At 40.7% G+C, this 15230-nt stretch overlaps 1 protein-coding gene across 1 annotated transcript in view; it reads left to right on the forward strand.

The window, feature by feature from the left end:
• Positions 1 to 15230, forward strand: part of LOC138945547 (transducin-like enhancer protein 4) — a 52031-nt gene that overhangs the window by 8154 nt on the left and 28647 nt on the right. The window contains exons 4-7 of the mRNA XM_070316995.1: positions 4871 to 4915; positions 10294 to 10356; positions 12502 to 12576; positions 13288 to 13474. Of these exons, the coding sequence (XP_070173096.1) occupies positions 4871 to 4915; positions 10294 to 10356; positions 12502 to 12576; positions 13288 to 13474 (370 nt within the window). The remainder of the gene's footprint in view (positions 1 to 4870; positions 4916 to 10293; positions 10357 to 12501; positions 12577 to 13287; positions 13475 to 15230) is intronic.

Raw genomic sequence — 15230 nt, forward strand, 5'->3', positions numbered from 1 at the left:
CTATAATACCTAAATAGGTTATAAATCATAATTCAGGAAAGCACAACTACAAACATGGTTATTTAAGACATACCATGAAGAAAAATAAAAGTGAAACAAAGAATGGGCGTGCTGCGAGAGAGATCTAATATTTATGAAAGCAAAAGGGTACTTGTGTACGTAATAGAAAAGGTTGCTTTTAATGAAACAGTCTGAAGGTGTAAATAAGTCTGAAACAAATGGGAATGAAGGGGGGTATTTAGGGAATGATGACAATTTTGGTAGAGGAGAAAGGAGAGACAAAAAACATGGCGTGAAATGTAGTTCAGATTAGATCCCACACAAATGAAGGAACATGTCCATGTCGTGAAGTGCCCAGTCCCTCATAGAACTAGAAGCAGAGAGCAGTTGTGGAGGATTTGGTGTGACAGGCTATTTTGAGCGGACTGCGGCGGTGGGCAGACTTAGTGGTGGTGCAATGTGATGACCAAATGGCGTATTGATCTGCGTGCGGGGCCTGGGGGTGCTAGACCTTGTCTCCCATCTCTTGCTAGATTTTTCTTGTCGTTTGTGTAGGCTGCTATCTCCTCTGTCTCTTGCTCTACGCGTACATGTATGCAAGCTTAGATGTTTTGCATTCATGTGTGTTTATACTTTATAACTGTGGAACCTTTTATGCGTTTCTCTCTTTTCTCTTTCTTGCTCTAATGTACATGTGTGCAGAGATGTCATTTGTGTTCATGTGTGTTGGTGACTGTGGAACCTGTATTTCTCTGTTGTGTGCCCCCCCCCCCCCCCCCCCCCCCCCCCCCCCCCCCCCTTTTCCTGCCCATGCATCCCATATGAATGATTTCATCTGTGTGAGAATCCTTATCCAATCTTACTTTTAGTCATAGTCTTTACTGATTAATTGACCCTTTTTAATTTAACTGCGAGTGCTAACTTGTTTTTATTGATTTTGTTTGTGTGTTTGTTTTTGTTGTAAGTATTAGTATACGTTTACAGGATGCAATGTTCAATAACATTTTTCTTTGTTGAAACAATATTTTTGCAGTCCTGAGATCAGTATAGTTCAACATGTATACATGTGCACACCAGGTTGCACAGACCATAGTTCCATTGTGTGCTTTCATGCCTGTGCTTGAGTGTTTGTGAAAGAACCTTTCTATGGTTGTCCTTAGTCCTTCTCTTTTGCGCATCTCGTTTCCACCCAGGCAGGCTCCTGATTGAAAGAAACCATTACCTGCTAGAAGAGTGCCATAAATCCAAAACGATTCTTAACGATTTTCTCCCAGTTCGTTAGCAGCTTTCAGCGGCAGACAGCGGCAGCCGTTTGATGAGCCTGGGAGTTCATGATAGGAGTTATTGTTATTTGCAGATGGAATAAAGATGGTTTTTGTGCGGCCTTTTTGGGGCAATTGATTGGACTTTGCCTGTAATCACCGCGGAACAAAGACATTTTCTTTTGATTGGAGATTGATTTGAACTCCTGCTGACTTCCTGTCTAGTGAACAGGAGTGGCTGTCATGACTTTGGCCTTTTAGTTTTCCCCCTTTGTGTGTGTGTGTGTGTGTGTGTGTGTGTGTGTGTGAGAGAGAGAGAGAGAGAGGAGGGGGGGGGGGGGGGTAGACAGAGAAAGGGAGAGACTGATAGGTTGAAAGTCAGCCACTCCTGTTGTTTCAGTTTGTAAAAAAAATAGATAGTAGTAGTTAATTTGAGCAACTATAATGGTACAGGAGACAAAGTTAAGAGTTATTTTCTAGTACGTTTATTTTAAGAAAGCTATACTTTGCGTGACAATAAGGTCAGTCTTATTTTGTTGTGTTTGTTTTTAAGTGTTACATTATGTATTTAAACTATGCAGACTATTTATGTTTTGTGTGTATAGTGACTGCAGTTTAATTTCTTTTTAACTTCCTTTTCACATTAAAGCTCATCTGGATGGGATGATAATTTTCAAAGGATAGTAATCCCACTTGAGATCCCTGTGTCTTAACAGGCCATAGTACAGGAGCAGTGTGAGTGGTGTTTGATAAGAGTGGTGTAGCCTAACCTCCTTTCTACTTTCCTTTATTTGCATAGCTTGACAAGTGGTTTTGATGATGATGAAAATGTAGATAAGATAAACTAAGGCAGGGATTAGTGACAGGTAGTAGAGGTCAACATTCATTGTATTGAAATTAGGGACTTTGATGTTAGTTTCATTTCACAAGTAGTAAGATAACTGACAAGGCGTTGTACTAGGTGTGGTTTTGTACCCTGGTGTGTTTACTTTTATAATTATTCCTTTACTGTTAGTAGCCGGTGGAGCAGGATCATCGATGAAACAGTTTATTATTACAGTCATGGGTGGGATTCTTCCGGTATGCCGGAAATCCGGATTCGATTATGGCCTTTTTGTTTTCTTTTTTCATTTTTTCTTTGTTGTTGTTGTTGTTGTTGTTGTTGTTGTTGTTGTTGTTGTTGTTGTTGTTGTTGTTGTTGTTGTTGTTGTTGTTGTTGTTGTTGTTGTTGGTTTGGTTGAGGTTGGTTTTTCAGGATTCATGACATTTGTCAGTCTCACCCATGTTATTATTGTTATCAGTTTAAAAATAAAAAGGGTTTTACATAGATGTGGGGACAGCAATAGTTTGGAGTTCAGCTGCATCTTTGAAGTTTGAATAACTCATTAGCAGTGTTACGATCAATACTCCACACAGTATGTATTCAACATACAAAGTGTTCACTGTCGAAAACTAGCTTCAGAATGAGGGAAAGGTCCATGTTTTCCAGCAAATCAATATCTGCACCCAATCTTTCCCATCTGACACTGTTGATTACAGACAATGAAGCGAGCAGAGGCTCTATACAGTTGATTGTGTTGAGTTTAGGTATATCTCCTTTCATTGCTGCAACATCTGCCGCTGTGGTGCATGCGTGGGCATGTGCGTCACTACGTTATGTCTGTTGTGTTACAGGGCTACCTCTCTTAAAATGTTTCAAAAATCAATACAGTGGAACCCCCATTTTCAGACTCCCTCCTTTTTAAGACCCGATTTTCACACATTTTTTTAGGTGTTAAAGGAGAGGATCCACTGTAGCAATTGGTAATTAGGTTTACATGGTGAACAAGTAACGTGTAGCGATTGCATCAAGAGTAATCATACAGTAGTATACATCTGAATGTATCATAAACGGGTAAAATGTACGCATGCACACACACGCACACTCACTATCACAGGCGTGTGCGTATACTAACAGTATAAAGTTAAAAAAACAAAGGAATACTGTACTCACCGATACAAGAACAAGACAAGACGGTACGAATTTTCGATTATGGAAGCTTCATCAGGAAAAACAAGAACACAAAAGAAAACAAAAAGCAGACGCAACAGGGAACGAACAAGGTTTGAAAGAAAATGGAGGGGAAACACGCAAAAAAGGGAAGGAACTCTAGGAACAGAAATAAATGAAAGGGGAGAGAAGTGGTTGGATGATGTCATGGGCACAGGCGTACTAGACAAAAAGTGATACACATTCATAACTAACAGTATAGTAACACAAACTCACACAATCAATGTCTGTCCCCTCCACTTCTTACCCGCTACCCCCTTCTCACGTTTCCCTGTTTCTCTACCCTATTGAACTCTCTCTGAAGTTGTTCTTCTAATGTGAACTAACACTGTGAAACTTCAAAGTTCATAACGCAGCAACCTCACACTTTCTTTATAAATTTAGGGAAGGATCATTGTCTTTTTGCATTCCTCATTATTAGTCATTTAGTGCATGTTCCTTCATATTAATTGAAGGATGATCTCACAAAATTGTTAATTATGATAGGCTCTAGATGCGTTTAACTTGAGACAAAAATGAATATTTATGGTTTAATTCAAACAAGCATGGATACTAAATATAATATTACTAGTGGTCAGAATAATTATTAGGCCAAAAAAAAAAAATGCTTTGGTTACGGTTTCCCGACCGACCCTAACTTTTTGGGCCGACCCTAAACTTTTTTTTTGGTCCTAAAGCTAAAAATAAAATGAACCAAACACATACATACACAAACAACCCCCACACACACACAAAAACCCACCGAAAACGACAACACCACGGCACAGAGAAAACATCGATCGCCGGCGAGCAGACAACAACAAGCCCGACAAGGGACACCACTCCGCTTTTTACAACTCCCATATCCAAGGGAAGTCAGTCTCGTGCGTTCGTTCGTTGCGCGAACGTAAAAAGATGTCGTCTGCAAATTTGCAATCGTATTCGGAAAGTGCGTTCCTATCGAACAAACACGACTGATAAGTCGGTACTCGAAGAGTGCAACCTTGGTGGACATTTTTCATGATTTTCATCCAACTTTGGACGGCAAACTGTTCGGGATAAAATGTGTTGGGTCGACGAAAATAAGTGCCGAGCCCGAAGACTCTTTCGAACTGGACTTTGGCATGACTCTCGAAAACTGTGTTCACTAGTGGCACTATACAGTTTAAAGGGTATGTCCAGTTTTCTTTTCTTAACATGAAAAAGTAATTAATATCTGTGGTTCCAAATACACCAATATGAAAATACCTCGAATATCCTGCATACACAAATATTTTTATCATTTCAAGAGGGACCAACCAAAAAAAAAAAAAAAAAAAAAAAAAAAAAAAAAGTTTAATCGACCTACCTACCCTATTTTTTTTGGCCATGAAACCGTAACCAAAGCATTTTTTTTTTTGGCCTTAATATCATGATTGCGTTGATTCTGGGGTATTGTCTGGCAAGAAAGTAATACTAATAATTCGACTTTCAGAAGCTAATGTGGGTGTCTGTGTGACTGTGAGTGTGAGTGTGAGTTGTATTTTTATGAACTGTATTTAGATTAGCTAGCCTGAATAATATTTTCTCTTTGTTTCAGTACTATGAGATGTCCTATGGCTTGAATGTGGAGATGCACAAACAGGTAAGGAAAACTGTTTCCAACAGTTTATGCTACATGTCGAAACAAACTAGGCATGTGCACATTGGGATAGATCTTTGTGTTAAAGCTGGTTATGTTAAAACCAATTACTCAGTTAACTCATTGTCTCTCAGGTACGGATAATATAAGATGTTTGATGGGTTGTTGACAGACCAGCTTTTTTGTCTGTCCGAGGGGGAGCATATTGTCTTTTGTTTCATATTTATTGACCAAGGCCGAAGGCCGCGGTCAATAAATATGAAACAAAAGTCGATATGCCCCCCGAGGACCGACAAAAAAGCTGGTCTGTCAACAAACCATCAAACATCGTTTTTGTCATCATTTTGGTAGTGAGAAAACAAGTGCACAATCAACCCAGGGAGCCATGCTTTGAAACACGGGTCCCTTTCTGATAATCACACGGGTCCCGGTTTGATAACCACTGGCAATCAACGATAGCCGTGGAGCGAGGATTATCAGAATGAGCTGGCGTGTGAAAGCAACTTTCTGTGTTTTTGAGTTCATTAAATGAGTTGGGATGAATATGTCAGGTTTGAGGATGCACATTTCTGTAGGTTCATCTCGGTATTCCACCCCCTCGGCTTTCTGTTGTAAATATTAAGCTGAGCACGGTGATCGAATGTGGAAGCTACGTTTGGTCAAAGGTCACAGAAGATTTGCGTCGTGCAGCGAAGGAAAGAATCGCGATCTTGTTTCCGACTTGGTACCTCTTTGTTTTTCATTAGACCTGTCATTCTGCTTGCTCGGCTTTGTTAGATGTTTGCATATCGTGTTGCTATTTTCTTTGCTTTTATTATTGTTTCTTACTTGTGCTTCGTTTATCGATACAACGTCTTGTGCACGGGTCAAAATGTGTGTGTCAGGTGTCGTTTTATTTGAACTTGACGTTCGTGTTTCTCCGAACGTCTGTGTATCGAAACACAGATCTACACGCACTCCGTGACTTGTAAGAAGACATAACATATCGGTAGGTTTCATTTGTTTGTGACGAATTTATTGAAGTAGTTTTGTTTTTTTGTTTACTTTTGCCAGTTTGCCAGTTGGTTTTTGGAACTTTACAAAGCAGTGTCTTGTCGTCTGTTTAGGTCTGAGGAAACCCCAATGAAAAGAGCCGAAGAATCGTCGAGCGTTTCTATTGGGTTTGCTTTTGATTATCCATGTAAAATTGTAATAGGGCTTCCTGCAACTATGGTAACCGGGGATTTATTCCCCGGGGAACATGAGATTTATTTCCCAGGTGCTTGTGAATGAAAACTCGTGAAAATGATGACAAATATCCGTACCCACTCATATGGCTCTATCTGACCAGGTACGGATATTATATATCCGCTCAGACTGTTAGCTTCAGTCGCTTCCTGTAACGTCCATCTAGCGCCTGCATTCCAACGTGTTGATACACAGTTATTGCACAGTTACTACACTTCTGAGTGACCTGCTGCAGCACAGCTGGTCTCGGCTAAAAAAAAACTTGGTCAACTTAGGTGGGGTAGAAAGTGTTAAAAAGGTCATCCATGCCCCTTCAGTGTGCAACAAACAGCTTGATTTTACATGATGTAATGGGCTTCATCACAAAGATCTCAATACATGTACACGCCTAGTTTCTTTAGACAAGTATTTTTAGAATGCTTATGACATTTGATGCTCCAGATGGGTTCTGGTCATTTACAGAACTGTTATTAATAGCTAAACTTCAGCTGGAAAGATGTAATTTGTATGGTTTGGTCATCACAAAAGGGAAAAAAGAGTTTTAAAGAAAGAGCGACAGTTTGCTTAGCAAATCTATCCATCACAGAGTCCATAATGACACTAGCATAACCGTATCCATCATGTCAGCCTTATTGACAGACATCTCGTTGTACTATTTTCTTTTCATCTCGAGAAGCACTCCAAAAACCAAGAGCTCCCAAAAGAAAGTGTACTTTCACTGTTTGAAGAAGACGTGAAAACCAATGAGAAAAGTTGCTTGCTATAACTCATACAAGGAGAGAGGGGGGGAAAAAACTTGAGGAAAAAATGTCTGCATAGAGTATTTGCAGAAAATGGAGAGAGAGGAGAAGAAAAACAAGACGGCCGGAGAGAAGAGTTTTGTAGTCATGGAGTATTTGGAGAGCAGTGTGTATAGTCTTGGAGTATTTGCGAAGAATGTTGTTGCGTTGTTGGCGCAAGCTAGCTGGGCTCGGGCGGCGAGTGTGATTTTTCGCGGCAATGTCAATATTGTGTGTGATAACACTCGGCCCCCAGAGGTGGAAGCCCAGGGTCGGGGGGATGTTGGATATCTGCTCTTCTCCGCCTCATCCTTGCCGCCAATCCATATTTGTTTCGGTAGGAATCGGTCTTCAGGCACATAACGGCATTGTCGTCAAGAGAGAGCTCGGTCACTCGGAATGAACTCGGTAACTGAGTGACACCATCTGCTGTGGAAAAGTAAAACTTCTGGAAGTTCCTCTTAAAGTCTTTGAAATAGTACACCATTATCACTTTCTATTCTGTGCTACATTAACTTTGTAACCCTTTAGTTTATTCAAGGATTTTTTTTTAACTTTAAGTTTAAGGCCATTGTTTTCCAAAGGCTGCTTTTTCTGTCATGAAAATAGTTGACTTTCTGATAACTTGAGCGGAAAATATAGAAGTTAGAGGTAGAACATCTTTAACTGATTCATAATAGATTTTTACTTTTGCAGCCCTGTGAATATTGAATTTGTTAATGCTGAAGACTTCAAGACCCAAATGTTCAGTTTAATGTTGAGGAACTTTAAAAATGCTCTCATTCAAAAATGGACAGACAAGATGCTGTGAGCTGACATCCTTGAAACAGAACGGTGATAGTGTTGGCTGTTCAGATGAACAAATTTAGAGGGGCTCAACACGGAATGTTTGCACAGGAATCCCCTGTTAATCTGGGCAAAGATTTTTTTAAGATCTGAGAGATTGCAGTTCAGGGATGCATCCCGTGCAGTTGTTTGGGCCTTGAACAGAGACCCTGAGAGAGTCAGAGAGGTGCTTTGTCTGGCCCACTTTTGAGTGTAGCTCTATGCCTCAGATTAAACATGAAGAATTGATTTGACCCAATCTTTCTTCTGGGGACATTTTTTGTTTTAGTATCCACTCATTGAGTATTTTCTTCTTCTTCTTGTCGATCACACGTCGATACTGTTAAACCGAACAGTGAGACAAATGATACCGTCTTCTCCAGGTCCTCCTTTCCTCCGTACAGCTGGCAGTGGATGAGTATGAATCATGGATTAGCAATATAATTACGTTGTCTCAGTATGTTTTTGAAAGTGTACATTTGAAAGTTGGCCGAGCTAGTGGTGTGGTTTGTTGGGAGGCTCAGTGGTGAAATTGTATGAAAACAGCATCATGTGTAGTTGATGCTTTGGACAAGCAGACTGTCAAAGGCTGTTTGTTAGTACTGTGTGAAGAACTAGGATGCGAAGCTGTTCAGGGCGTATACATTATTACATGACAGTCTCTTGGTTTCTTTTTAACGCTGGCTTTTAAAGTTGTAAACAGCAGGACATCAGGGGCCTCTTGAGACTGAGGAGTTCAAACAGCCTGGTTAAGTGTGAGCCCCAAGACGTTTGAGTGGGTTCAAACACAGAGTGTAAAGACACGGAGTAGACACAGGCATTTCCAGTGGTGACAGATTCACCAACACTCGAGTGATGTCAGCCTGAGCAAGTACCAGACGGGGGACTCTGTCCCAACACTTTGAGGTGTACATAGCGCAGGAAAGCGTTCACCTGCAAACAGCACAGCACCAGGCGATGTCTCTCCGCTCCTCGCTTCCCCTGCCTGCACGCACACATGGGACCTCATTCCGCGCCTGTTTGAGGCATCGGGACGCAGGATAGAGAAAATACCCACCGCATTTCCGCATACACTTTTTTGCTGGGGCCCAGTTTGTGAAGGCCATATTTACCATTAAACATCCACACTGTCCGGGCTTGTGGTGGCTAACAGTGATCTAACGAGAGGTCAACGCGAACGATCCATATCGCCCGCCACGTCAAGGGACACGAGCATCCTGGCATGTCAAACAAGGATTATGTTGTCTAATGGACGAGAATATTACCTCCGCGGCACATATTTGCACTGCAGTTGTACGGTATCTGTATTCTTGTTGGCTCAATATTGACGCGGCTGTTTGGTGGATGGGCCCGCAGAGGGCTTGAGGACAGGGGTGGGTAAACAGCAAGCTCCGCTCTGTTGCTGTGCAAATAAACTCCATCTTTGCACGTTGTTCTAGAACCCAGGCAGACGACACCGCCGGTGTTTTGCAGTAACCGTGCTCAAATAACCCTCTTTTTAATCTCTCTTCCCGTTCTACTTTGATATTACTGTCGTGCTGAATACCTGCGTGGCAGGCTTCCTTGTTGACACACACGTTTAGAGAGTATCTGAAAAGTAAACATGTAGCTCGAATGTTTGGACAGAATCCGAAAAGCAAACTCGCGGAAAACGTGAATGGTGAAAAATCAATTGCAGAATGACAGTAGATCTGTTTTTGATGGGGTTAGAGTGTCTACAGTCAGGTAAGAGGAATAAACTAGGTGTATGTCCTGAATTAATCGGGCAAAGTTTGCTTCCTGAGTGCCGGCTTTTGTGATGACAATTTTGATAGTTCTGAAATTTACTTTGCAGTGAGGCTGGTGATAGATTAAGAACGCATGGTTACATCAACACACTGAGAGCAAAATTTCATAAATCACCAAATAATGTCATTTGGTGCATATCATTTTTGCACACCTTATACCTGTGATGAAATGCATGATTATGAATTCAGCAGAACATGTTTTGATCCATTCATTAAATCTGAAGTCATTTTCATGTTCAACCTAAGAGTAAGCTAATGTTGATGTTTTCTGTTTACCACAATTAGAATTACACTACTACTAGTACTACCAGGCAGTAATGGTGTTAAGCCTCCACTGTTTTGTGATAGTGCACATAGCACTTTCTAAGTTTAGTTCCGACAAGTATAAAACTTGTAGCAAGAACAAATTTCAGCTTTCTTTATGAGAACTGTAGTTTCTTATTCCAAACCACCTCAGCATTATCTTTTTGCCAAGGTATTTTGTTAAACAACTGCAATGTTTTGCTTGTAGACTAAATTGATTTTGACCATTACTGCAGCGGCTAATCTGATGCGGCGCCTCTGATTAGAGGACATTTCAAATTCAGGACACTCATTGCCTGTTGTCCAGGGTACACCCTTTATGATGGGCGGTCTGTAAATCATAATGGAAGTTGGCGGGTCCGAATTGTGTTCTCCCAAAGCAGGTATCACTACATACTTTCAGTTTTCAGATTGGATCAGCAGCTCTTTTCTAACTATTTTTCTCCCTTTTTTTTTGCAGACGGAGATTGCAAAGAGATTGAATGCCATCTGTGCTCAGGTTATACCCTTCCTTTCTCAAGAGGTGAGCTTTGTGTGTGAATTTGAGAGGGGGACGTGTGTGTCCATGCGTGAGACAGGGAGAGAGAGAAGGATAGAAATAGACGGACCTAGTTAGCTCTATTAATAGTGGTATCTTTCATTTGGGATTAAATTTAAATGCGGAAATACCAGGAAATACTAGGCGATATCCTTGTATTAATTTTAATTTTAGTGCTTTGTGTAACACTAATAGCACAGCATTTAAGATCTTGTTACCTGTGGTCGTTCACCTGTGTAGTCAGCTTAATCCTTTCTTGATTATGGACTTGCGCAGAAGATCAGGCAATTAGGATTTTATCATTTCATGATTTGTCTGGCCAGATACCCCCATAACTAGATTATCTGCACTAGTATTTGTAGTAAGATGTTTAAGTTTTCCTATCAGCTGGTTTCTACTGCATTATTGGTGTTGTAAGTTTGCCTTTGAGCGGCTTTCATGGTAATGCTGGTAATACTATTGTAGCCACAGGTGTAACTGTAAGCATACTGAGTAATCTGTTTGACACTGTTGTCAGGAGAGACTGACACAAGCTTTACCTGCAGGTAGCTTTGACATCATTGCAGATACTGGGGGAGGGTTTAATAAGGGTCTGGGTAAGAGAAGGAGGTAAATTTGCATGGTAAAAATATGTAGATCACAGAAAAAGAAAGCAAACAACAAGCTTACCATTGGAAGGTACAGTACTAGTACGCCGATAGACTACAGCTGGCAGAGCGAAAGTTCTTTTGGTTTAAACAGTGTTTATTATAGTTAGGCAAAAAAAAAAGTCTGTTTACGGTAACATAGGCCAAAAAAATAGGGTCGGTAGGTCGGGATTTTATTTTTTTCGGTCGAGATACCGTAAACAGACTTTTTTTTTTTTTGGCCTTACAAGTTACATAAATTATACAAAGCCATGGAATGTATGTAATAATAAAGGAGCACACGATAAACTTATAAATTATATATATGCTCTTAGAAACAAACGAGTAATGTGGCAGACGATAATTTATTGTAAATGATAATTAACCAAAACAACAACAACTGAAAGTTCTTTTCTTCACATACTCAATGTTTATGTGCTGTAAAAATGGTCAAACTGAAAATCTTCTAATTAATAAGTAAGAAAGAAAGAAAGGGAGCACACGACTAGCATTTCTACTTTTTGAAATATATTGCTGGTGTGGTTTTGGTCCCCTCTTTACCCCAAAACATGTAACTCTGATTAACAACACGGTGACATTTGATCTTGGTGTGTTACAAAGTCCTCTAAACATGTTGATCTACACGTGTAATTACTTTCCCCTACACAGTGTTGGGCATACATTCAGTCAATGTACAACTAAACTACAAGTCAGGTCAGACTGGTAGGCTGCCTGAAGCAGGGAGGAGGATAGGTGAAAGTTACCTGATTCCTAGTGATTTAGGATATATATATATGTTGCTTGTCACCTGTTGTGTTAAAGTGTCTTCACACCTGCCCATCTTACCTGGTCACACCTGCTGACACACTCCTTTGTTACTTTGGCAGCTACCTGTCTGTTGCTGTTCACCTGTGTTTAAGTATGACAAGGCTAGTTTGACTTTATGTGTCTGGTTGTTTGTTTTGTAAGATTATACGTTGTTAAAAACACTTAAACAGCATACTGTTGCTGGTTTCTTGGTTTCACAGACATTAAAAGAAGGCATGCATCACAAAAAACCTGTACTGTCAGTGTCACTGTTGTTACTGTACTGTCAGTGTCACTGTTGTTACTGTACTGTCAGTGTCTCTGTTGTTACTGTACTGTCAGTGTCACTGTTGTTACTGTACTGTCAGTGTCTCTGTTGTTACTGTACTGTCAGTGTCTCTGTTGTATTGTCATTGTCACTGTAGCATACAAAGCAACAAGGGGGGTGTTGAGTGTGTGTGTGGGGGGTGTGTGTGTGTGTGTGTGGGGGGGTGTAACTGTACAGCCTTATAATGTCCTTGCACAGCACCACTTCAACCGCAAACAGCACGCTGCTGCCAAGAGAGGCACTCAATAAGTTTATTATTTATATCACAGTGTGTGTCTGAAGTAGAATGAACTAAAAGTGGTCTTACTTGACCTGAAGCTCCTTGCTTCTCAAGTGATCTAAGTTGTTCTGTTTTTGTGTTGTTCGCAGCATCAGCAGCAGGTTGCTGCAGCAGTGGAGAGAGCCAAGCAGGTCACCATGCAGGAGTTGAATGCCATCATTGGGGTGAGCTTGAGGTTTTTCGTGTATTACCCCGAACAAACATTTTTAAAAAACAAAACAGAAACAAAAAGAGAGAAGAGGAAAAAATATGGCTGATAAGAGAAAAGATACAAGTCTAATCCGAAGACACACAAACAAAGGGACAGAGCGATTCCTATACACCGCCATATAAAGACAGCGTAAAAAATCTTGGGGGAAGATTGAGTTATGTGAATCCCTGAACTTCAAGTCTATAGATATGTCTGAAGTTGGATCTTGGTGGCTGTTTTATTATGTGTTGTGAGAGTAGGTTTGACCAGTATGTGAGATTTTTAAGTTTTCTATTTGATTGTAGCCTGCTTTAGCTGCACAGCTTTGTTTACATATATATATATGACTGTAGTACTAGGAGACAGCTTGACTAATTTACCAATATTCCATTAAAAATTACCTATCAGAGTGCGCATGTCCGTTTCATCCTCTGATGGGGCAGTGTATGTGAAAGAAGCATAGGCCAGTGAACGCCTGGAATCTTAAAGAACTGCTGAAGGTTTGGGGTCTTGGGCATATGCTTCGTAGTTCATGTTAAGCAGAACGAAATGTGTGTCATTTGCAGAAGCCTCATTCTTCCAGAATTGTTGAAATACTTTGCTTATGATTTGTATACCATTCATGCATTCCGAGTCACGTTGACACTAACGCCTGGTTATAAAGCCTTTTCGTCCCCCTTCTCAGCAACAGATGCAGGCTCAGCACTTGCCACACCATCCCCATGGACCCCCAATCCCCCTCACCCCCCACCCGGCTGGCCTGCAGCCCCCAATCTCCGCGTCGGGTGCCTCCAGCTTCCTGTCCGCCTTCCCACCCGGCTTCCCTGGAATCCCCCCACACCTGGCTGCACTCAAGGAAAGCAGTGACAAAGGTGAGTTGTTTGGGCACTATGAATCGACTGCGTTGAAGATGATTGCCATAGTGGAGCCCCCGTTTTAAGACTACCCTGTTTTTTGGAGAACCTATTTCAGACTTTCTGTTCACCATGTCTTTAAGTAACCTCTATTTTAAGACGTTAGACCCGTCTTTTGAAATCCCCCCGCGGGTTTGGGGGAAGAATTTACCCATGCTCCCCAGCATGTCGTAAGAGGCGTCTAACGGATTCTCCTTTTACCCTTGTTAAGTGTTTCTTGTATAGAATATAGTCAATGTTTGTAAAGATTTTAATCAAGCAGTATGTAAGAAATGTTAAGTCCTTTGTACTGGAAACTTGCATTCTCCCAGAAAGGTAATATATTGTACTACGTTGCAAGCCCCTGGAGCAATGTTTTGATTAGTGCTTTTGTGAACAAGAAACAATTAACAAGTGGCTCTATCCCATCTCCCCCCCCCCCCCCCCCCCCAGGTCCCAGAAGTGGGGTTCCACTGTGTATACATGTGTCTTGAAAATTGTTAATATCAAACATGTCTTGAAAATTGATAATATCAAACATGTGTCTTGAAAATTGTTAATATCAAACATGTGTCTTGAAAATTGTTAATATCAAACATGAGTCTTGAAAATTGTTAATATCAAACATGAGTCTTGAAAATTGTTAATATCAAACATGAGTCTTGAAAATTGTTAATATCAAACATGAGTCTTGAAAATTGTTAATATCAAACATGTGTCTTGAAAATTGTTAATATCAAACATGAGTCTTGAAAATTCATGCCAATTCTGTCTCACATGAGTCAGATGTAAGGTATGCTGTTGTGTCTTTTTTTGCACTATGAATTATTTGTATGATAGATTACTGCTTTGGTACATGAGTTAGATGCTAGGGTGGTGAATTAATTTTGAAATGTGATGACTTTTACAGTCTTACCTAGGCTAGAGTGTAATACATGTGTTGTTCATTGTGAGCTGATGCTTCGCATAACTACTGCTAGGCAGCGAAAGAAGGTTTGAAGTGTGTTAGCAGGGTTCGTACAGGTCATGGAAAACCTGGAAAGTCATGGAATTTGATTTTTAATTTTCCAGGCCTGGAAAGTCATGGAATTTCAATTCAAGTCATGGAAAGTCATGGAATTTAACAAAAATAAGAAAGAAAAAAAAATTAACCTTTAGCACGCCAGCGGCGATTTTCGTTGCCCAGCCATTCCCCGATTTGCGTCGCCAGCACAAGGCTTGTTCGTATGACCAACTTCTCGTTCGTATTTGCATACGAGAATAACGGTATTTTTAACGGCACTTGAGCCAAAGCGAGGCTTACTTCCTTCCGGTATCTCGTCGTGTCGTCTGCGCTGCATTTGAGTCGGTTTCGTCGAAGTTTTCTGCTTTAGCGCTTCGATAAGCAAGATGGAGGATGATGAGTTTGAAACTTTCTTTCGAGTTGTTTCTTGACAACAAAAAGTATGCGGAATTGGAACGAATTACCGAGGAAGATCTTCGCAATGAACTGTGTATCGCGGTGAAAAAAATGACAGTTCGTCAAGTCACGGTGACGGTTACGAAACGGAATTTACGAAAGTGCAGATGGATACAAACAGTGGCTGGTCCAGTTTAGTGAAATGACAGGACCAGCAAACATTACCGATAATCTGATTGCGTAGCAAATGCTTGACTTGCTTGTCGAAGAGACACTGCGTAGAAACTGACTCAAATTCAGTGCAAAGCAAGCCAGTGTCAAAACTGGCAGTGACAA

This window comes from Littorina saxatilis, linkage group LG1 (assembly GCF_037325665.1).
Source record: "Littorina saxatilis isolate snail1 linkage group LG1, US_GU_Lsax_2.0, whole genome shotgun sequence".
NCBI lineage: Eukaryota > Metazoa > Mollusca > Gastropoda > Littorinimorpha > Littorinidae > Littorina > Littorina saxatilis.